The sequence below is a fragment of the Camponotus floridanus genome, unplaced genomic scaffold (genome assembly GCF_003227725.1).
Source record: "Camponotus floridanus strain SB8 unplaced genomic scaffold, Cflo_v7.5 scaffold2, whole genome shotgun sequence".
Classification (NCBI taxonomy): Eukaryota; Metazoa; Arthropoda; class Insecta; order Hymenoptera; family Formicidae; genus Camponotus; species Camponotus floridanus.
The window spans coordinates 5,813,327-5,837,860 of NW_020229325.1; the positions used below are offsets into that span (position 1 = coordinate 5,813,327).

Consider the following 24,534-nt stretch of genomic DNA (forward strand, 5'->3'; position numbering starts at 1 on the left):
TATATTATCATTAAACAGAAATTTATTTTTCAAAATAGATATATTATACTTCAGAATTTTTATGCAAACGAAATGAATGAAAAGTAAAACGTCAAATTGACAGATGAATAAGTTTCGATAAAAGACGAATAGATTGCAATTTAAATGAAAAAGAATTTTTTGTCCGCGCGTGTCAGACAATAATTATTTAAAACCAGTAGATTCTGCTAATAATATACAATAAATACGTGATATTTAGTTTTTATTTCAGTTTATAATTAATTAAAGAAATATACGTTTTCATTTTACTGTTATATTCATATTTAAATTTTATGTAACTTTTTTAATATATTTTTGTTAAGAAAATAAATATATATTATGTTTATTTTATGTAATACTTTATGTATTCATAATAAATCAGCAATATTTTTTTCATTGAATAATATACAATTAATTATCTAAAATAATATTTTCTTTCGATTTTATAAAATTTTTCTTACAAGATAAATCATTTGCGACAGAATTTAAGACAGAATTCTATTTATTATTCAAAGTGTTAAAAAAAACATTCAGCATTCATATTGTAGACAGTAGACATCGTATTTTAATTCGCAATTATGTAAGAAGAAGATGTCAAGTGTACATTGATAGGAAAATATATAAATATTAAATTCTTTCTTCTATAAATATTAAAATAAGGATTTGAAAAAATTATCTTTTTTCATATCGTAAAAGCCACTAAAGTAGTTATAGTCATATACAAAATTGTTTCTATTTCCGAAACAATGAGTTTTTGACCTATGCGTACCAAGACTTTTCTTGCGTCCACTATTTACCATATGAATGCTGAATTCTTTTTTCTAATATCCTGTATATGTAAAATTATGTATTTTTTTATATAAATATTTATATTACTATTATTATATTACTATTATTTTTCTATTTAATAAGTGTTTTTTATTTAATAAAATTAGAATTTTATTTTTGATTTCGTCATTAACTATTACTTATAGTCTAAATAAGATTATGGAAAACGACTTTTAATTTGTAGAAAGAAAAGCATTTGCAATATAATTAATTGATTCAAAATTGAAACTATATCGAAATGACAATCGAAGATATAATCGATCGATTATTAACAATTTATACCATTTCAATGCTGATTCGAAAAAATTGAGAATTTCAATTTTAATTAGTTCGACGTCACCATATATTTCTGACGGGGGAAAGAGGAATTATATAAAATAAATTTAAAATTTTGCGTATAAATTTTGCTATTTGTAAATTTATATTTATTATTGATAATAAAAAAATCACAATCAATTTAGATAATCTCAGACTAATTTTACGAAGCATATTCAAAAATAATAAGTCGATATTGTACGAAAATCTCATGTATTTTAGCTTTCTACTAGACATTAAAAGAAGTAAAAGTGAAGGGGATTCTATGAGAACGGAAATTTACTCGTATTGCGCGTTTATAATATCAACGAAGGAGATTAGCACATATAAATATTTTTGCAAGTCTATTATTGTGTATCTTGCAAGTATTATTTACCTTGAAGAAATATGATACGTAAAATAATTACCATTGTTAGACTATATTTCGTCTATGACGCCACGAAGAAATAAATTTTAAACTTTTCAGTACGAAATTATTAATATATTATACGTAACTTTTAAAATAGACAAATAATAAAAAAGATTAAATAAATTGTAACTATATATATATTTTATATATATATATATATATATATATATATATACAATATTTCATATATATATATATATATATATATATATTGTTATTAAAATATTAAAGTATAAATTATAATATATATATATATATATATATATATATATATATATAATTCATACTTTAATATTTTAATAACATGCAAAGCGATAATTTAAATTAATCGAAAATATCTTTATCACAATCTAAGAATAAAACTATAATCTAATCTGGTAGAATTATAACTTCCTTTTAATTAAATTTAATCTATTTTCTATCTAGAATTTTGTACAAGTTCATTTTTTGAAAGCTTGAAGAATAAAAATAAAAATTTGAAATTTGTTTCTCTATCAATTTCTTTTATGTATATATCTGTCAATGTAAAACTATTAAGATTTCCAAGCTATTTCCGACAGACTTAATCCTGATTATCTAAATTTAAGATAAAAAGTTAACATATATAGTTCAAATTTTCGCTAAACGATATTGAAAAGACGCAGTTAAAAAAGCATGCGAGAAATATTTAGCAATAATGCTAAATCTTAGCGATTCAATGAGCTTATTTATTTTCGTTTCTTCTTTGACGTCTCTTTCGGAAGGAGACGAAAGATAAATAATTATCGACGAAAAAAATTTCGCCTGTGAATAGAAAACGTATGTGTGGGTCACGTGTCCAGTCACATGTATATATTTATGTGTACGCATATGCGTCGAGAACGATATGTAAATAAATATTTAATAGCTTTCCACTTTCCGTTATACACGCTGTTCCATTTCGGCGTGGCTTTTGTTAAAAGCGCATATTGAGGAATAGTAAAAGCAGGCCGGAACAAGAAATTCCTCGAATACATTCCTTCTTCGATGACGCGAGTTACACAAGTTTCTTCGACTTTCATTATCGATAAAAAAAATCTCTCTTATAAATCGCACGATTCATGTAATCTTGACATTCTACTCATGTTTAATGTAAATCGTTTAAAATGTAAAAAAAAATATTTGATAAATATTATACAGGGTGTTCGGAAATTCAACCGACAAATTTTCAAAGATTGTCGGGGGTAACATAAGAATCATTTTTTGCAAATGAATCTGGGGTCGGAAACGTGTCATTACATTGCTATACGGAGTGTTCGAAAGAGTCGGGACCACGAAATATCACAAAAAAGTAATAAATAGAAGTTTTACAAAAAATTGTTTCAAACAAAAGTTGTAGGGTATAAAAAAGTCTATTTACTGGCGCCATATGTTTGACCTTGGATGGCGTCGCCAAGGTCACGACAAGGCCACCTTGAATTTTTGAAATGGAACCCTCCACTTTTTATTGCATATTCTTGTAGCTCTTCTTGAGATCTTTTCAAAGCACTACAAGCACTAGTAATTTTACTAATTTTAAGTAAGCCATTTCAAAGTTATTGAAGTTATAAAGTTTTTCCTGATAATTTTTTGTAAAACTTCTTTCTTGTTTGTGATATTTCGAGATCCCAGCTCTTTCGAACACTTCATGCCGTAGCGATGACACATTTCCGACTCCAGGTTCACTTGCAAAAAAATAATTCTTATGCCTCTGACAATCTCTGAAAATTTGTCGGTTGAATTTCCGAACACCCTGTATATAATTTTTTTGCATTTCTTTTTTACTCCTAATTCTTTTAACTTTTATTATAATTTCGTGTTATAAGAGAGATTTATATATATTATATTCAAGATTATGTCAAATAACGCGAAATTATATACATCTTTTTTATAAACTATTTGTATGTCGTGAATAATATAAATTTTTTTTAGTATATTCTTGTTTAATAATTCTTGTTATAATTATTAATATAATCTATGCAAGAGGAGATAATTTTTTTCCGATAAAAGTATCGAATGACAAAAGTAAATATCAAGTGACAGAAATTATACTCGCAGACTATATCTTTTACTACGCATTTTTTACTTACTATATATAAAGTTGCTTTGCTGATGAAAATACGCAGAGTTCAATCTATTAGACCTTGCACCATGACGTACACGTGTTTGATAGTTATAAAATACTTACGATTATTATTCTTATCTTGTATCAGCGAGCGTCTTCTTCGTGTTTATTCATAGAATGAAGGACTCATAATTCTAACAAAAAGACCCTTATCTTGCCACGAAGATCGATTGTCGATTGTCAATTGAATTCATGAAATTCAGAAGGGGAAGACTCGCGGGAGATCGAAATCACCCGGTGTTTTTTTTTTATTATAGTTTTATATATAATTTATTGGATACATATTCTCTCTAAAGTGTTCGTCGCGATACAATAGTGAGTCGTTATTACATCTACAATTAGCGGCGGCAGCTTTCGTTTTCGTCTGGAACGGTAAAATATATAATTTGTTTTGTTTATCTATTTTCTCGCCAACCCTTCTCTTTTCCTCTCATCGTTCCCCCGCCCTCTCTTTCTCTCTTTCCGTCTTTTATTCCCGGAACTAATGTAATCACATCGATTATCGCGTACAAAGTAGTTACTTTACAATAACCCTAAGAGTAACCGTATTACAAGCATCGTTCATTAAGAAATACATGTAATTAATAATGTCGCTTGACCATCTGGTTTTCGGTTATGGCCCTATAAGTAACGTCCTTTATCCGGCTCGTCTTGATTGTAAATTTCGCGCGATAATTAAGTACAATCGACTATCTTAATTCGTGCAAAAACATGCAAAGCAATTCCAACAACGCTCCAGGAAATTCCGCATCATTGATAAGAATTTATCTGATATTTATTTATTCAAAAAGAATTTTGATAAGATATTAAATGAGAAATTTAATTTAATTTTATTTCGTCAATTAACATCGATATTTCATGAAATTAATTATATTGAGATTTTTTAGAACCGGAGCAGCAATTATTGCAATTAATTAATCGATATGTAACATCACTATTATATTTTGCATCGTCAGTATTATGCTGATACGAAATTTAGAATTCGAAAATGTCAATATCTTTTTGTTAAAAACACATTTGATACAGGAAATTTTTTTAACAAATCATATTTAATTTTCAATTCCTGGATTTGTGCAGCTTGGATCTTTGCTTTTTCGTGTTTTTCGCTCGGATCTTTGTATTCCTATTTGCGTTATAAACGCATCTCCACTCGCTTTTTCTTACTTTCAATCACCCGGCACGTATACCAACGAGAGATTAATTGGCCAGATCCTCGGTAAACGTTCGAGCCGGCGAGTCTATTTAGAAAAATGCGTAGAAAATAGGAATGTAGCACACGCGCGCGCGTTTTTCATCCCCGAAAGATGAAGAAAAGTCTAGTGCGATAAAATAAAATGACGACATCGAATAGAAATTAATTGAGATAATAATCGACAATTTTTACTGGCCGTACTGATCGTTTCTTCGAGATCTGTTCTCTTTAGTCGCCTCTTCTTCCGTATTTAACGTAAGATGAATACATTTCGAAGAGACGGAAGTCTTTAGGAAGAGTATAATTAAAAAGGAACAAATCTCTTTTCCATGAGATCGAACAATGGAATAAATTATGACATCAATTAAGCGAATTCGCCAGTATCTAACAACATCTGGCCACTAGAAACGAAATCGGGTGCGTTTGAAATACCCACTGGAGGGGTTAAATGCGAGCACGTGATCCCTTGAACCCTTCAAACGCATCTAGGGGGAATCTTCCCGTGAAGAACACCTCGCGGTAACTGAAGAGACCGCTCGCTACAATGTTAAAAAATTGCTCTCATTCCCTCGCTCGTCTTGGCACAGAAGTAACTTAATTTGTAGCTTAGCCCCTAAACATATCAATATGGGCGGATTCCAGACGATGCGCGCCTCCGATTCCAATGTAAACGTCAATTGTGTAAACGCCAACAATTTGATTACTATTATTTTTCAGTACCACTTTGTCGGAGTAAGAGAAACCTCAAAGAAACATCCATAACTTTAATTCATATTTGTTTAACTTCTAATATTGTAAATTCGGTAAAGTAAATAAATACTTTTGTTAAGAAAAAAATTGTACGAAAATATTTGTCGAAAAAGAAAATTACAATTTTACTGCGATTTAATAATAGTTTTTGCTTTGTGCATCATACAGAACAATACATCATACAGTACAATTATACTGAAATCACTGTTCCGCAAGTGACTCGGCTTCTAATGAAGATCCCAGAATTAATTTTACGCCGTAACGATCTTCAAAAGCGCGGTAAAAGACCGAGTCTCGAGTGACTTTGACCTAAACACAGGAAGAAGAAGGAAGCGTACCGTCTCGAATCGCAGTATTCATAACACACCTAGATTTACTATATTTATACAATGATCCGTTCTTATTATATATAATCGATCCGTCGCGTCTATCGCGACGTTTTACGCGTACATATACATGAATTAGACTTACATTACGTTTTCTCTCTCACTTGAGATTTATACATAAATATATATATATATATTTATATATATAATATATGGCCGCTGCTTTGTGCGATATCATGTTCAGCCTCCCTCTGCAACATGATTATGCTAGTCACGTGAATATCATTCTTCCTCCCTACTATTTTACTACTACGCTATCTAAAATTGAGAGTTGAACAAGCCAAATATTGCGGGAACCGAGAAATAACGTAAGTATAATTTTGTATAACGTTATAAAAATTCGATACTTTTATTTCAATGATTTTTTTAGAAAGCTAATTTTCCTAATCTCTCTACGCGAAATTGTTCAATTTACATTATAAATTTTTGCTTAGCCAATATTTAAGTATAATCGCCATAATTTTTCACAATTTTTTAACCACGCAAGTTTCAACACACACATTTCTCTTTTAAATTAAAATCTTATTAAAGATTATTTGAAATTAATTCAAAAATGTTAACTGTGTGTGAATGTTATTTGTTACTGAATTCGTAGAAACTTTTAAATTTGTGCTGACACTTGAAAATTATCATTGCTTCAATATTCTAAAAGAAAGAAAAGTGTAACAGAATAAAAATACAATAAAATCTAAAACACTATTTGATTTAATATTACAAGTTAAATTAAATTATAATTTTATCACGATTGTTTTGATAGATAGCAAATAGACGAATCATCCAAAATCATAAATTTTAATATCATCACAATAATTGAGATATCATCACAATAATTGAGATTAGTAATTAATATGTAAAAATCATGGCGATTGATTTCATCATTGGAAGAAACAAATCCATAATGTTCTCATCTCTATTCCAGGACGCGAGATGGTCGATTGTTTTCATTCTAGCTAGGATAGTGATATGATGAGTTATAAACTCTATCCAATTGTATATGTACGTTAACGCACAACAGTAATCGCGATCAGCGGAGGACGGCGAACATGACATTTCTCGTGTTACGCAGAAAGATACATAGATTTAAATGGCTAACGAGCTAACACTCGCATCGAGGAAAGTACGAAAGTTACGTTCTCCAAAAAATTACGTCTACATGGATTCTTTTTTCTTTTGTACACAGTTGTTGTTGTAAGCAAATGATGGTCGCGAATGAGCGTGAAAGGACGACTATGCGTCCTTTTTGTTCTTTTCCCTTCAAACACACACACATACTACACACATACACACATTCTCTTTTTATTTTCCTCTTGAATGCTAGTAGGAAGCGCAAAAAAGCATAGGCAGACACACCTTTTCATCGTGGAGAACGTTCTTTCCCTCTCTCTCTTTCTCTCTGTCCGTCTGTAGATTTGCACGAAGCATATATTGCGAACAATAAAATGAAACAGACATCTCGCCGATGCAGGGCATTCGCGTAATCTAGACAGCCCTTCACGATCTCCTTCAACGATGATATCTCTTCTGAATATTAATAATGGCGCAGCTAATCGGCAATCAGTCAAATTTGCATTCAGGACTCTTGGATCGGCGACTCTATGTATGAACGGAAACTAGGCATCGCGAGTCTTCGAGTTCCAGGTCGGTGTATTATATAAGAATTTGCTTCAGCCGTCCTTTTTGAATTATTGCAATTTTTCTTAGGTAAACTTCTGTTTCGATATCTCTCGGCAGTGAAGACGCTTGTTTCATGTGTCCAGGACTCTGTAGACTTTTAATTTCATTCTTCCACAGAATCTTGGCCACAAAATTCCAAGGAGATCTTTGTGAACCGGGAACCATTCTTCATGTTTGCGAATTCTGATTTTCAAATCCGCAGATCCTCAGACATATCTAGAATAGCCAAGCATGGATCCATGGTTGCAAATAGAGTTTTCCAAAATTCAGCAGCTCTTCTTCCGATTTTAGCATTTGTGAAACATGTGATGAAATCGCCAGATTTTCGCGTAATCACCGATCCTTATATGTATCGCGCGCGAATCAAGTTTATCGCTGACTGGCTGTATCTAACTCGTCATCAGTTAAAGCGATGCTGGGTCGTTCCTGCCCATTCTCTCTTTCTCTCTCTCTCTCTCTTTCTCTTTTATAGATCGATTAGAAGAGGCCCTTCTTCTTGCTCTTCTTATCTTTACCGTCGACAGCCCTGAAAGGAGAATTTCCATATCAAGCACCCGAACTATTGCTTGCGCTCGCTAAAAATGAGAGGTCCGAGAATCATCGAACGCTTATATCCGAATTGCACACTATTGCATATAGGTAAATTATACCGGGTGTTTGACGACGAAAAGACGAGGAAGAATGGGAATGATTCTGATGAAATGCAGAGCCGATATTTGAAAACTTATGTCTTCTCGATCATCTTCGTTTGCGAAATCAAAGTTACTCGACAGGATTATGAAAATTAATAGTAACTTAAAGTAATAATAATTCTAATGAAAATACGTGGAAAATGCATGTACAATTATAGAATAAATACATACTTGACTACTCGATGTCTCTTGTAGCCATCGAGAAGAAACCTACGACTTTTTTTTATTAGTATATAAATACATAAGCTCTATTTTTTCAGGGGAACACAGTCTGGACAAGAATCTATAATGTATCTGTTATGCAAAAAATAATCTTTTTGCAAGTACAAAATCTATCCATGCGAAAACCATGCTTCGAACCCATCCATTGCACACGCGACCAAAGAGCAACATGCTAATCACATGTGTGTCCCAATATTATGCGCTAAGAAATTCATTTTCACAATCTTCCTATTATGTACGTCCGCAGTGGATAGAGTATTCACTTTTTTTCGCACGTGTAAAATAACTTGAACTTAACGACATTTATGCAAAATTATAGATACATATGCGTATCGACAACGTAGCATATCGGCTATTTTAAAGAAGACGCTTTGTTAACGCGAAAAAAAAAATAGAAAAAGAAGAAACTAAAATATAATATAATTATCAGATCTATTTGATAATGTTTACACACGCGATTATTCATATTAGTTTAAACATTTAATTCGATTCTCTAAAGAATTCTAAAAAAATTTCCAAGGTCTCGTTAAATAAAGCTAACGATTGGAATTAAAATGAAAAGCAGCTCCAAAATGACAATATGCGACGACGAAACAGCGTAAACATTATATGTAACAAATAACAAAAAAGGCGACGAGGCAAAACTGTGTTCATCTTCCGAGGGATTAATGACATGTTTAATTTTCTCTCCTTCCACGATACAATCACACTTTTCCCCTCGTCGCGAGCGCCTCGAATACGAAGATAAGCTACATAAAAATCGCAATGAAGACGGTTAGTAATTGTTTTAGGTAAGCATTGCGTTTATTTGCGAAAAAAAAGGATTATCAATCATGAAATTAACAATGTATAATCTCTGCTTGTGAGTAATTATTAGTAATAGGCGGTTATATATCCTCTACCAAGCTGTCTCTATTCTCTTCCTTCGTCCCCCGTAAAATTCGAGGGAATCTCTCATCGGAATGAAACGGCGAATCGTGTAAGCAATTTAACCATGACTCGAGTGTACTTTTGATTCGATCAGTTTATCATTGTGCGAACAAAGTGGAACAAAAAGAAACGAATGCGCGAGTCGAACTGGGATAAGATCGATCGACAGCTTGCTCAGAGTCTTACAAACTGGCTTGATTTTGCTGATCGCGCCCAACTTGTGTATGCAAGGTGGTCATATTCGTATATCAAATCGACCCTTTACCGCACAAGACTATTACTTGATCAGGCATTTAATTCGACGAGCGATAGAAACAAACTTGTCTCGTGAATTTTCCTCAACGAAAACATGCGTATAATTTAAGAAAAAAAAAAAGAGGAACTTTCTTTATAACTCTCCTGTAATTATAGTTTCGCAACAAGACAAATCAACTTGTCTCCGCTATTTTGCGAAATAATCGGTGGGATAAAATAAGAAATAGCACACAAAAATACGTTCAGATTTGCCCGACAGAGAACGATAAAGCCACGCTTTCGCCAACACCAACGCATTAAAAACATTCAGACGAGAACTTTAGATCAATACGAATACGTAAATATAGTCGGAAATGTAACTAGGCAATCATAGACATTACAGTGTGTCACTGGAAGGGAGCGGGGGTAAATTACTGCACGCGATGCGGTAAAGGATCGAAGTGCGTGTAAAAGTATGTATGTCAATGTGTGTAAATTGTATGCCCTGGGCGAGTGTACAAAAAACGACGCCGAGAATAATTCTTCTTTTTTTTTGTTGCGCCCCTGTTTTTTTTTACATGTAATCTAAAAGTTTATCAAAGTCCGTGCCAAAAATACATTGCAAAATGTACATATCGCTAAATATATACGCTTAGTATAGTTCGTCCTATCTCTCTACGGATGTTGTCGACCGTAATTTACCGTAACGCGAGATTCCACGTGTTTTGTACCTAACGGACGCGTTACGGCCAAAGAAAATGCACGATAATCGCGATAATGCAAGGATAAACTGGCGTGCTCCAAGAATCGCGCTTGGGATGTATAATTTTGCCGCGAGGACGCGTAATTTGCGAAATGAATTTGCGTATCTCGTTGAGACGGCATGTCACGGAAAACGGGGGTAATCGACTTGAACGTGAGATAAAATTGAGATCAAATTTATCTCGGACAAGCTTTCTAATTTCGACATCCATATTCTCCTCGCCTTGCGGGACAATCTCCCTTCTTTAATCGATTCGCTTTTAATAAAACGTCCGGACAATCGATTCAATCCTCCTTCGAAAACGAGGATTAATCGCAATTTTCCTGTCACTAATTTCTAAATAAAAATTAAAGCGCTACCTCAATCTTGAGCTCAACTCGACGAATGATTAATTAATTAATTACGCAACGATAAAAATATTCGCAGAAAGCAATCTCAACTTTGTCCGACATTACACATCTCCCTTTTCATCGATTCCCGTATTTTCCATCCTTTTTCTTGCTTTGAGTACGCAATATCTTGACACATGCTCGCCGTCTTAACACAAAGTTATCGAAAGCGCGATTAGAAACGCGAGAGACGAACGAATATAAAATAACGAACAGAGATTTACCGGATCGCGCGTTTTTTTGCGTCGATATCTACGGTGATGCGTGGCTTTATGGGACGCCTCTCGTTAGAAATATACAGTCGCTTTGGATATGTGTCGGACGACGCACGCACACGCGTGCCGAGAGACGAGTAAGTGCCGCCTATCACGCATTTGATTCTCGGCTCCAATGCAAACATGGACGTTTAGAACTGATCGAGTCTCGAATTTCGTTTTCTTTTTTTTTTTTAATCTAAAAATTAATCCGCTAAAATAATTGATTCGACGGCTCTCTTGCAATTTGCTGCGCAAGTTTGCAGCTTTAAAAGGGAAAAACAAAAAGAGAAAAAATGATGAATAAAACTGCCATAACAGATTGAAGAGCGAGTTATCTTCCAAACTTCCATCTATCCTTGACGAGATAAATGCTCGTTTTAATATCGTCAAATTTGATCAGAGTAACGTTGACAAATTAATACCGTTTAGATAAGCAGTACTTACTTTCCTCTCGGGTGTGATAAAACTCAATTTCTCAACCCTTATTCGGGGGCAATCGCGAGGGATCGCATGTGTTTATATATCGCTTTATATTATTTTTGAGACTTGTTTGATCTTCTCTAAACTAGCATTTTGATTGCCTTCGAGAGTGGAGTAAAATATTTCGATTTTTATCCTTGTCGATCCGATGGATTCTTGTCGAGTGATTTTATCACTTACAATGAAAAGAAAAGTGATTTTGCAAATAACCAAATAAGGGTTGAGCGCGAGGAAAGGAGACACGCGCGACAGATCCCGAAAGCGAGTCTCGCAAGCGCATTCGAGAGCGGTTTTGGGGGGAGATACGGTCGTTATTAGGGGTGCTCAGGATGCTGTATGACAAGCTGTATCTGTGCGGGGCTGTCTTGAGGTGATTTGAAACTCGTGTGACGACGAAGGAGGCTGCTTATCCCTCGGGAACCCCTCAACGTACCCCCGCCGCCGCCAGATCCCTCGGAGGACATCGATCCCGTCCTAGATCAGGACACCCCGATATGGTATACAAGAAAGACAAACAAACCGGGGCTTCTTTCTCTTATTCTTTTTTTTTTCTTTCCAAATCCCGACGCAAGCTCGAATGTAAAAATATCGCGCGCGCGATTTTCAGCATAAAATAAACGCGCGGTTGGATCAACAAGCGTACATTAAATCTGGTAAACCGTCGACGTTCCTTGCACAATGAGCCATCTCGCTCTTTTTTAATCTGCCGCGAGAAGCGATGCAACGCAACGTCGGCGGTGCATCATCACGTTGCGTTTAACGCTAAATATGTCTGTTAAATCTCGAATTCAAACAGCACGAAAATCTAATGGGTGTCTCTTATAATTCGTTTGTATTTTTGTATTTTTTTTTCAAAGTTAATAAATAGAGAGACGCTATATTAAATTTAAAATATTTAATATAAATATTAAATTTAATATATTTAATATAAATAATAAATTTAATGCACATTTTTATAATTTTTTTCCCAAGTGAAATTAGACAGCCAATTGATTTAGCGTTAAATGCAAGATGACTATACGTATGGAAGTCATGATATGTACATGTGCGGACAATATATTACCGCGTGAAAATTATAAAATTACGAAAATTCACTTCAATAAGAATCTTAAAAAAATTGAGCCGGTAACCGATTATTATTCTGTTATTGGTGCAAGCTTCATGAAGTGATCGTGATGTGAAGGATCGTAGATATCAAAGCGTGAATAAAAAATTATTGCGGTGTGAACGACAATTATTGAAAATTGCAAACATTAAAATATCCAAACACGAATTAGCGACTAAGGAACACTACAGCGAGAGCGAGGTCCGCGTATGTACAGTGCACACTTACTATCGTTTCTTCTATTCTTCTTTCGTTATCATATATGTGAATCTTTTTCTCCAAAAATTTCTTGTACTACAAATTTTACGGTTCATTTTAATTAACAAATTCTAAAGGAAATTAAAGTTGCTTTAAGTCCACTTAAAGACACATTTAAAGCGATTTATCACCGTTATTTTAATTCATCCAATTTTATAAAATTATCAATATCAGATAATCTTGAGAGACAACTTGTGTTTTCATGATGTAAACATTTCGTCCACTCGAATCTATATTTTATAAATGCTCTCATACAGCCCGAAGAAGATACGATAGTGACGTACAGTGTACAAGGAAGCTATCAAGCTGATTCTAATTGCGTCGAGTGCTTTCCGCGCTGAATATACAAACAACTCCAAAAACCAAATACTAAATCACCAGCGCTAAGCTTCGAAAGCGATATACAACTATTTCGTTAATATTCGTTCGTGTTAGAATTTAGCTCTCGCTAGAAATAAAGGAGAAAGATATGAAGCTGAATAAAAATATATCTGCCTTGAGAAAAAAAAGAGAAAAAAAATCGTGCGAAAAACAACGAGATGTATCCTCTTTGAGACACAACGGAAAAATAAACGTGTGAGAGTGCAACAATGTAAAGACAACGATCAAACGCAATATCTCTCGGTTCCTTTCTCTTCCTCGTTCATCGATAAAGACTACTTACTCTTTCGAATTCGCCTCTAAACTGCGTCTACGAAGTTCTTCAATAGTTTGACCGGTCTGTTGCTCCCAGGCGGTTTTTTCCGCCTCGAACGCCCGTCTCTTCTCATCCAGCTCTCGCACTTGCTGCTCCAATGAACGTCGCATTTGTTCGTGCCTTTTCTGTAACTGTTTGCAGATTTTTCCATAAGTATCTCGATTTATTAAATTTTCTTTACGTTTCGTTTTTAATATGCCATAAAAATTACAAAAAAATTTATCCCGATCGAAATAATTTTAGTAATAATGAGTGAGAAATTACAGTGCACACGAACTATATTTTTCATCTATCCTAAATCTTTTTCTTCTTTTCGATAAAATAATATACACTCAGCAAAACAGTTTGAATTTCAAAAAATCTTCAACTTACGATTATGACATAACGTCATTATGACTTTACACTTACTTCCGCTTCGGAGTCTTTCAATTTCTGCTTCTTCTCGCGCACTTTCATCTCAAAGACTTGCTCCATCTCCGTTTCCATCTTCTTCATTTTATTATCATGTTCACGCTTCTCCTCTTCCAGCTGTGCCAACGGATTCCTACAAAGATTCGAGCAGATCCAAACTATAGTGTACATGTTATTGAGTCAATAAGAAATCGTATCATCGGGAATACAAATACGAGGGACGCGTGTGACATTTAGATGACTTCGAAACTTATCTAATCGTTAATTAGCGCACTACTACACATTTATAAAATTAGCTCTTCACAGCAAGAGTTCTAAATTTGATTTGCTTTAAAGTTTCGACAAGTTATTCAAAGAAGATAATTATACGTTCAATTGAAACACTTAAAGTTATTCCACAAAAGTCTCAAGCGGACATATCTAATATCTAATTTAGTTACTTCAATCATATGTTAGATATTGAAATATAGATAAAATTAATAGTTTAAAGGTTATTAAATATATCAATATATCAATATAATATTGAATTAATTTTTCCGGATTGTTATGAGCAATTACTATACAGAATGTGCTGCAAAGAGGTAACAATATAAAATACTACATAAATTCTTAACTGATATGACATCATCGTAGAAAAGTCGACGATTATTCCGGAAAAAAATGTACAAATATCTTTGATCTTATTTTGAATCATGAGAAATAATTAAAAAATAGTAGAGAAATAATTTCTCTTAATAAAAATAAAATGGAATAGATAATTCATCGCCGATAAGTTCCTACGAAAGTACAATCAATTAAGGAATAAATATTGTAGAGCCCGAATTTGCATCGATGTTACGTAAATTACAACTCGATAATTGGTTTTCCTCGTTATTAAATCCGATTGTTATCGTAGCAATTAGAATATTGCTCTAAATCCGTGAGAAACGATTACATTCCGGAAATTGCCAACTTTATGCAACATACATGTCACGTACATGCATACTATTGATGTAGCGAGAATGCTTTTATTTGTAATGCTTTTATCACATCTAGTTACGTTTAGTGTAAATAATACAAAAATATAAATGATGTGAGAATGTTTTTATTTTTAATGCAAATATTTTTATTTTTTTAAGCTAATTTCCGCTATACTGACTTTTTCCGCATTTTATTTCTTATTTTATTTCTTACTTTACTTTTTATTTATGTACGACACAAAGCAGGGCTCTTATTTAAAAGATTGAAGTGAAGTCTATAAAGCCATAACAGATATTATGAAAATTGTCTCTATATATACGATTTCTTTCTAAGTGAACTATTATTACAACGTTGCTAAATATTAATGCAAAAGTAAAAGTAAATATAAAGACGGCAAGCAGATCTAAATTGTGTTATACATTCAATGTGGAAATCTAATTTACCAGTTGTTTTTTCTCTAAAGAACCTACAATAATTTGCTGGTTATTTCTTCAGAGGACTCACTACGTCAGATGAAGCATTTAATGTTTATCAATCTTATAAATTAAATAAGAACATGCATTTAATTTTGTAATTGTAAAACATAAATACAATAACATTCTGTAATTGAGAGGAAGTGGATGATGTAATTTTTAAAACAATCAATATATTTGAAAGAATAATTAAATTAATATACTCTATAATATTCTCATCTTATTATTCAAATTTCCTTTAATACATTTTAATTCAATCGTAAACCTTTTTTTAAAAAGTCTACGATCAACGATGGATTAGAGACATTTTACTCGAAAGTTTTCTCAAACAACATTCTCAATCTCTCATAATATAATCGTACAGTGAGTCCTCTTGGAGATTTCGAGAGTGTCTCGAAACTCGACAAGGCTTGTGCACACAAAACCATAGTATATCCGTTTGAGCCTTATTAAAGGACTTACCACACCATCATGAAACTGTTCATCACTCCTGGAGGGCACAAACTGACCAATAAGAAATTCATCATTAAAATTCGCACGGGCGACACGCTGTCGAGGGGTTAAATTGACGTGTTTAATTGACCCTTCCCCCCGCTTTATCTTCCCTCGGCAGCGTTTTTGTGTCTAGTCTACTACGGATACAGATCTCGCTCGAGATCGAGATATGGCAAGAGACAATTGAAACGCGAGGGGGGATCCATTTCGGGGTCATTTCGATAGTTTGCATGCACAACCTTTCTCTGAATTCTTCAGAACGGAAGTAATGGAAGAAACAGAAACACACACAAGTATGATACAAGCATGTGATTCGGACAGTACACGCAATCGACTCGCAAGCATCGTTATTGGTGTGATACTGAAGCTCGAAATAAACCATCATTTCATCACGCATAACACAGTCGAGTGCTCGCCGAGACACACTGCGTGCTCAAATCAAACTCAACGAAACAACCTTGCTCGAATAGAAAAAGCGAGCGTCGTAATGGCGTGGTTAATACCTGACTAAAAAAGATAAATTGTTCCGTCATATTTATCGCATCCGGCAATAATATTAACATTGCACCACTGGGGGCAGGTGAATTAATAAATTGAACCGTATTATATATAATATGGGGCTAAATAAGTGTCGTATTAGAACATGTATGCGTTTGGGTCATTTAATTTTGGCGATTGCCACAAGCTGACTTAAGACAGATAGAACCGACCTTGCAGTTTTCTTTCACATTTATTTTATTTCTATATCGGTCTATCTTATTTAAAGCTTCCAATCGATTTGCTTGAGAAGGAGATTGTGACGCCCGATTTGTCTATTTCGATAGAATAAAAGTACATCTACTCCTCGACAAAATTCTGCTCTAATTATGCCTCCTTCACATATGAGAAATCGTAAAAAATCGCGAATCACACAACACGAATTTACTTACTTATTGGAGGCCTTTGTTGGCTTGCCGTCCGCACCTAAACCGGCCAAGGTGCGACACCGAAAGTTCTCATAGTGCACGTTGTTCGTCACGTCTTTTAGGTCCTGCACATGTGTCCTTACCACCATGTTTCGGAGCGCTATGAAATCGCAGTGCTCCAGGTTCTCGACTATGTACAGAAAAAACGCCGATTGTAAACAGATGTGGAATAAATGATGGATTCTTATTTATCTAAAGCACCGGATGCTACTTACTTTACAAATGATATAAACAGCATAAATGCAGCAAATATATACAAACAAGTATCTCTATATATGTATAAGCAAACATTTAAAGATTAAAGCATAGCTAAAAAAATATTTAAATCTCAAATTTCAAAATGTAAAAATTAGGCTTGAACAATTATTATCTAAATGCTAATTTATCAACAAACAAGTTTACTCCATTGTAGCGACTCGAAAATCGAGCAAATAAAATTTACCTCACAAACTTGTACATACCTTCCGCAATTCCCCACGGATATTTTCTACCTCGTACTTTCTTGCCGTCATGTTCGACGACGGCATTCGCTCCCACGACAGCAAACGGCACTCTATCCCTTAATAACTTGTGAAATTTGTTGTCCTCCTCCTCCTCGACCTCCGGAAACTCGTAGATCTTTATCTTGTGTTGCGCAATCTCATTCAAAATCTGGAAAAATGAATCAAGACAATAATAGAATCAATTTAGAAGAGAAAATATACATCTAATAAGAGACAATTAACTGTTCGAATATTTTACATTATAATTCTTTATAAATTAGAAAAAATATTTTAACGATTTAAAGTCATTTTTTAAACGATGTTTGACTTTAGTCTCTTATCCTGGAAAAATGAAGAATATTTTGTTTTCTTCTTCGAATGTGCTTTGTACCTGTTTTTTGAAGTGCGCACACTCATCCGGCGTCATAGTATCCGCCTTAGCAATAACCGGTATAATGTTGACTTTGTCGTGAAGACGCTGCATAAACTCCACGTCGAGAGGTTTCAATCCATGGCCGGAGGGCGCGACGAAATAGAGGCAGCAGTGCACCCGACTATCCGGGATTTGTCGTCTCGTCACGCGGGACTCTGCGTTGAGAAATTCCTCGTACTTCGATTCGATGTAGTCGATTACTGGTACCCAACTGGGAAATAAAGATGAAGATGTTACAGAGTAAATAAGCCAGAGTCAAAAGTTTGAACAAATTTGACCATAATTTATCGGTGAATCTATTCTATAGATACCAATTACTGTTGTCGACAGCGTCACCGAAACCGGGGGTATCGACAACCGTGAGAGTAAGATTGACGCCGTTTTCCTTCAACAGCACTTTGCTAGTTTCCACGGCGACCGTCTTTTTTATCCTGAGGCTGGGTCCGGGATATTCAGCGCTGTATATATCTGCCAGGAACATGGAATTGATCAAAGTCGATTTACCGAGCCCTGATTCCCCTGTAAAGATTGAAAAAACATTTCAGCAACTCCATTCGAGTCTAATCGAATAAATTGTTCCAATTATTATATGTTTTTGTACTGAATTTTTTAGGATTGTTTAGGGATTGCCCATTCATCTGTCAATATCTTTGTATCTCATTTCCACGCTTCGATATTTTGATATAGAACTATATAGATCACTAAAATCTATTTATTTATTTTCTATAAATAAATAAATAAATATCTATCTTATAGATAAACAAAATTTCAGAAAATTGAACTTGAAAATTGTACTGTTATAGTATCTGATGCATTTTACAACAACTGAAAAATATACCTCACGAGAAGATCTAATGAAACAATTACAGGAATGTACAATTTTAATTACGGAAATATTTAAAAAAAAATCTCAACTGCAGAAACACTATAATGGTAAAAATATTTCGATTAAAAAACAATTTGTCGAATATACTTTTCATTCCATGAAAGCATTGTTTCACAAATATCTATTTTCAGGGGAAATTTCATTCGCCAAAATACCATAATCTCTTCAAGGCGAAATAACTCCTCGGCTATTAATGTTCCACCATCGAGACAGCGATCATTAATCTCAGTCGGAGTATTTACGATCGGGCATTTCTGTCCGACATTTCTGTTGGCGGCCAAATAAATTTGGGGACGGTCACCGAAACGAGATGAAATGTTGACGGCGTACCGTGACCTCTTGACGCATAAACCTTGAACCAGGCGAAGTACCGCGCCTACGCCTTTAAACCAAGGGTAAGAACTTGAATTGCTCTATTTACGGAGAAACGGCTCCGTTTATACGTGGATCTAATAATAGTTCACTCCCTCCCGTTTTCCGCACGCAGCAACCGCGCTCTCAAATTTCCCCAGACCCAATGACACTCTTTTACACCCGCGCGTACGTGTCCCGGTCGAGACGACGATCGGCTGGACGTCGACAATTTTAGTCAACGCTCTTATTAACGTGCTCTCCTCCTCGAACACCGGTCGAATTCTTAAAATCTTTCGCACATATTTCTTGCTCCGATACATCGTATCACGTATATATACAGGAGAATCTCTTCACTCATTTATCACGAGAAATATAATTGGACAAGTTCGCCGTGTTAAAGAGTCCTTAATTATACCGCTGCCTTAAGGAAAGCTTGCAAGGTGATAAATCTAAGAGCAGTAGACACTGCAGAGGCTGCAATTAATGATTTATGGCTCTTTTCAATCGGCAAAGTTGTCGACGTCGACTACGAGATGTGTTATTGCCACGAATTACTCTCTCTCTCTCCCTCTCTTTCTGACTGACGGTACCATTCATTTGCATAAATAATGCGACGTAGAAATATTCGCCGAGCGATGAAAGAGCGGGCGTGCTCCGAGAAAGCGGACCTCAGGGACTCGTTTCAATGTGAGAACCGCTGAACTTCGACGACAGCCTTGATCCGGCAAACGAGGGAGAACCAAGAACGAGAGAGAGAACTCGGAGAGCACGTGCTTGGCAGATGGGAGATTGCATCGCGAGATGATACTCTGGACGAAATGGAAATACCATTGCCATTGCCGCCGAAGAAACGGATCCCTTTGTCCTTTTGCGCGGGCTGAGCGACTCTCGAGCGAGACAGACGGTCGTTGTTCTTCCGCTGCCGCATAATGAACGTTTCAATGTCCAGGATCGCGTTTCTCGACGTCAATAATGCAACACCCGAGAACGCAGAGATAATTACATCTGTCCCTCATTATTTCCCGCCTTCTTATATTTATATAAATTGCATTGTTTAGACATTTGTATAGAAATCATTTTCAACTATGAAACGTAAAAATGATTTCCACCTTCCAATACAAAATAAACAATAGTTTGAACTATCTTAAAACTACTCTTATCAAAATTTTCCTTCCCGTTGTACAAAATAAATTGAGAGAAATAGAACAGCGTCTTTGAAAACTTTCGCTTATATATTTCTTCTCGTGTTAAATCGCGCGTTACCGACCTACGACCATGAGGGTAAACTCGAAACCCTTCTTCACGGCTTTCCTGTACACCTGGTTGGGCAGATTCGCGAAGCCGACGTAGCCGTCGAGTTCCTTGGGCTTGGTGGGCGGCGTGGGTCGCGCATGATGCAGACCGGTCTCCTTGTTGCTGTCGTCCTTGGCGCTGGAGACGGCGGTCCGGGCGCACTCTCGCCTGTTGCTGTCCTCCGAGGGATCGTTCGGGATCGCCGTCGAGACCGTGGACGGCAATCGCGGCTTCGCCGTGATGACACCGCTCGAGTAAACCGGCGCCGTGTTCGGTGACGTTAAACCGCCGACCGTCGTAGCGTTCGTCGCTGACGACGAAGAGTTGTTCACCTGAGAGCCCGGGGTCTGCGTCGGCGGCTGCGGGGGCGGCACCGACGGCACCGACGGCGACGAGATTATTCCCCCGCTCTCGCCCTTGAAGAATTGCTCGCGCTTCATCTGAATCTGTGCAGAAAAAAAAGAATATGTCAGTTTCGAAAGACTTATATAAAATAAATTGTAATTTGTATAAATTAAAATTATTATGAAAATTAATATTATAATTTAAATATGTACATTATAATAATAATTTCAATAATACAGACACAATAATACAAAGTACATTATAATAATAATTTTAATAATAATTTAAATTATTATTGTATTTATAATGTATATATTTAAATTATAATTTTAATTTTATATGAGTAATCATTTTAATTCGTATAAATTTTTATCATTATGTAATTGTATAATAAATTTTTTAAAAGCATGAAAAATGATATATACATATATGATTTTTTTTATAGATAGAAAGAAGAAATAGAAGATTGCTCTTTCTGTGCAATCTCTCTATAGCCGCTCTAATTATAATATTTAAATGCAAAAATTAGATGAGAATGATATGAGAACATGTTAGCTTTTATAAAATGTAATTTTGGAAATATATGCATAATAAATTTTTTAAAAGTGAAAAAATATTTATATATATACGAATCTTTCTATAACGAGTAGATTTCTCTCTCAATTGCACTAATTATTATACTCTAGTTACATTTTTTTTCATACACATTTCCAAAAAATTTAATTAATTAATAAAAAATTATAAATAAATAAAACTAAGAACTTAGAAGCTTTATAAGAGTATAAAGAAAATTTACATAAATTGAAGAAATATATCGAGACACGTTTCGATCGTTTCATCGACTTCCGGTCTCAATTCAATTCAAATGCTAACGCGGAGGAGACGAACATTTCTCGCATTCTACTATTCTATTTTTAGGAAAAGTTAAATTGCGTTTCATAAATACATCGGGCAATTCCATAAGTTACTTCGACCGTAACATTACTCGTACGTGAAACGCGTAAATTCGCAAAAGTACCGTGAAGCGATAAAATCTCATCGCCGTGCCGTGGAATAGCGATCGATATTGCAATGCCAGCCGACGACGGACGGTCGAACGGCTTCCGCTACCGCAGTGTCTTACGCTTCCGAACCGGAAGTAGCCAGAATTTCTAAATAACGAACATTATTCGGAGACCGGCAACGAGCAATCCATCTTTTTCATCAAGGATATACAAGATGGCTTTAAGATTTAAAAAAAAGGAATTGGTAAGTCTCATTTTGTTGGCAGACAACAAAAAAAGCAGGAATTGTTCGCTTATCGATTAATTTGAAGCGGTAAAAAATGCGCCATAGTTAAAAAAGTTAATTTGAAATTTACACATTAAAATGTCTATTTCCAAATTAGATAAAAAAATTCTTTAAATTCTCCTATTTCAGATATTTTTGTTTAAAATCCCAGGTAAACAGAATGTTATTTTAAAGATTTTTGATGCGAACTTTCTAAAATAAGTTTCTTCATTGTACGCGTTTTTTTAATGCTTTTCACTTATATGAAAGAAACATAGAACCATTTAAGTTTCAAGTATTAGATTTGCAAATACACTGAAAAAAATTGAATAACTTTCGCAAGATAAACATCTTTCACTTGCATATTTTCTTTTCTCTAAAAATTACAAGGAATATATACTGCATATTCAATATTTTGTTAAGACATTGAATATTAAACAAAGATATGTATATATATAATGTATATATATATATATATATATATAATTTTAAACATATAATTCATAACTTGATTTATTGGCGAAAGAAAATTGCTTCAATTTAAAACAATTGCCAAAGACAATTTAAAAAAAAATTGAGTCTCAATAAAATTCCATGAGAATTCCCTGATTTCTACGGGAAATAAAATAAACTCCTGAGATTTCCAGATTTTCCATGTTTCTCCAGATTTTAATAGATATATAATTGATTGATTTAATAAATATATATATAATTGAATTGTCCTGATATATAATTAATATTTATATGCTACGAAAAATTAAAATTTTCTACTAATAATAGTATTAAAATTTCTATTTTATTTATTTGTTTTTATTTTAAAATGCCTCAGGCAACTTTAATTTTCACATAAAGAGAATTCAAGATATCTCTGTTGAATAGAGCTTTAATCTATGCCGCTAATGTTACTCCAGCTCTTTTCTTCCTTCGTACAATTGGTCATATAGAGCCTAAGTGGTGATCGTTTGAGTGTCAAGACGTATAAGGGAACGGTACAGGAAACCGCGATACGCCGCGTGTTCCGTTACACTTGAACGCCGATCGTGGAATACGAATGAATCGGATAATCTGAATGCACACGCGGTGAACATAACGTGTGTAAGGTCAAGGAAGGCGGACAAGAGACCATCGTCCTCTACCGCGTCGATACGTTCCTGTTAATGAACTTGAATCACCAGTCACATTGCTTTCCGATTTCGCAATCGCCATTTATTTGCATTTTCATCGAGCTCTACAATCTTAATAAAAATGCATAGAAATAGAAATGAGATATATTCCGCGTGCTATGAAAATTGTAGCGCCTATTTTTTACAAAATCCTCTGCGAGATTTTTATTTCATTTCCGTTTGATATCACGCTCCGAATAATCGGGGAAAGCTTGAATCATTCCTCTCTTTCACATGAGCGTGCAATTTTTCGAAAATGTTTTCTATTCGACACGAAGCGTTTTTTCTCGTCCAGAGATAATACTTTATAATCACTATCACACAAGAATAACGAGAAAAAAATAAATGTAATCTTTTACAGAGATGTTATTTATTGCATTTCTGTGCGAATAAAATTTTGCATACTTGAGAAATTTTAGGAAATATTGATAATATTTTATAATCACTATCACACGAGAATAACGAAGAAAAAATTAATTCTTAATCTTTTACAAGAGATGTTATTTATGAAGCATTTCTGTGCGGATAAAATTTGGCATACTTGAGAAATTTTAGGAAATATTGATAATATTTTATAATCACTATCACACGAGAATAACGAAGAAAAAATAAATTCTTAATCTTTTACAAGATATGTTATTTATGAAGCATTTCTGTGCGGATAAAATTTGGCATACTTGAGAAATTTTGGGAAACTGGACTCATCATCCGAATTCGGGAGACAATCGTGAAAAACACGAGAGAAATCACATGTGAGAGTGAGAAAAAGAGATCTTCTCGCGAGGCGTGAAAATTCTTTCTTTCGCTTATCGGACGCCTCCCTCGACGGAGTCAACGTACGAACGATTGCGCTTTAAGAGCATTTCACGGATGCCGCGAGAGGAACGGCGGGAAGCGACAAATGGAGTGCAGCATGTAGTTTAAAGTGCGCAGTTTTGTTGTAGAAGCGAGCTGCCGGATGATATCTCGCGAGATATCGTGAAGCCGAACAATGTGTTTGGGCTGAGCGAATCGAATGTGACAAGCAGAAAAACATATTTTTTCCGCACTATTAACATAAAAAATAACAAAATAAAATCATTGCAAAATTAATTTAATTTCAAATCAAATCAATGGGATTCACATATTTTGCCGAACGACGTGTTTGAGCCGAGCGAATCGAAAATGACAAGCAGAAAAACATGTATATTTTTTCCGCACTATTAACATAAAAAATAACGAAATAAAATCATTGCAAAATTAATTTAATTTCAAATCAAATCAATGGGATTCACATATTTTACA

The 24,534-nt window shown here is 34.4% G+C and overlaps 1 protein-coding gene across 9 annotated transcripts in view; it reads right to left on the reverse strand.

The window, feature by feature from the left end:
• Positions 1–6,741: 6,741 nt before the first annotated feature.
• The window catches only part of LOC105256387 (septin-7), a 42,174-nt gene continuing 24,381 nt past the window's right edge, over positions 6,742–24,534 (reverse strand). For 3 of the 9 annotated variants that reach the window (XM_011266242.3, XM_011266241.3, XM_025408203.1), the window contains 9 exons: positions 20,448–20,919; positions 18,252–18,459; positions 17,899–18,151; positions 17,487–17,676; positions 16,990–17,155; positions 16,028–16,069; positions 14,130–14,265; positions 13,689–13,852; positions 9,390–12,135 (listed from right to left, as the gene is read on the reverse strand). In XM_011266242.3, the coding sequence (XP_011264544.2) occupies positions 11,976–12,135; positions 13,689–13,852; positions 14,130–14,265; positions 16,028–16,069; positions 16,990–17,155; positions 17,487–17,676; positions 17,899–18,151; positions 18,252–18,459; positions 20,448–20,919 (1,791 nt within the window). In that variant the 3' untranslated portion in view covers positions 9,390–11,975. Of the gene's footprint in view, positions 8,221–9,389; positions 12,136–13,688; positions 13,853–14,129; positions 14,266–16,027; positions 16,070–16,989; positions 17,156–17,486; positions 17,677–17,898; positions 18,152–18,251; positions 18,460–20,447; positions 20,920–24,534 lie in introns of those variants that run through there. The other 6 variants (XM_025408204.1, XM_020029113.2, XM_011266235.3 and 3 more) reach the window with 4 other exon arrangements.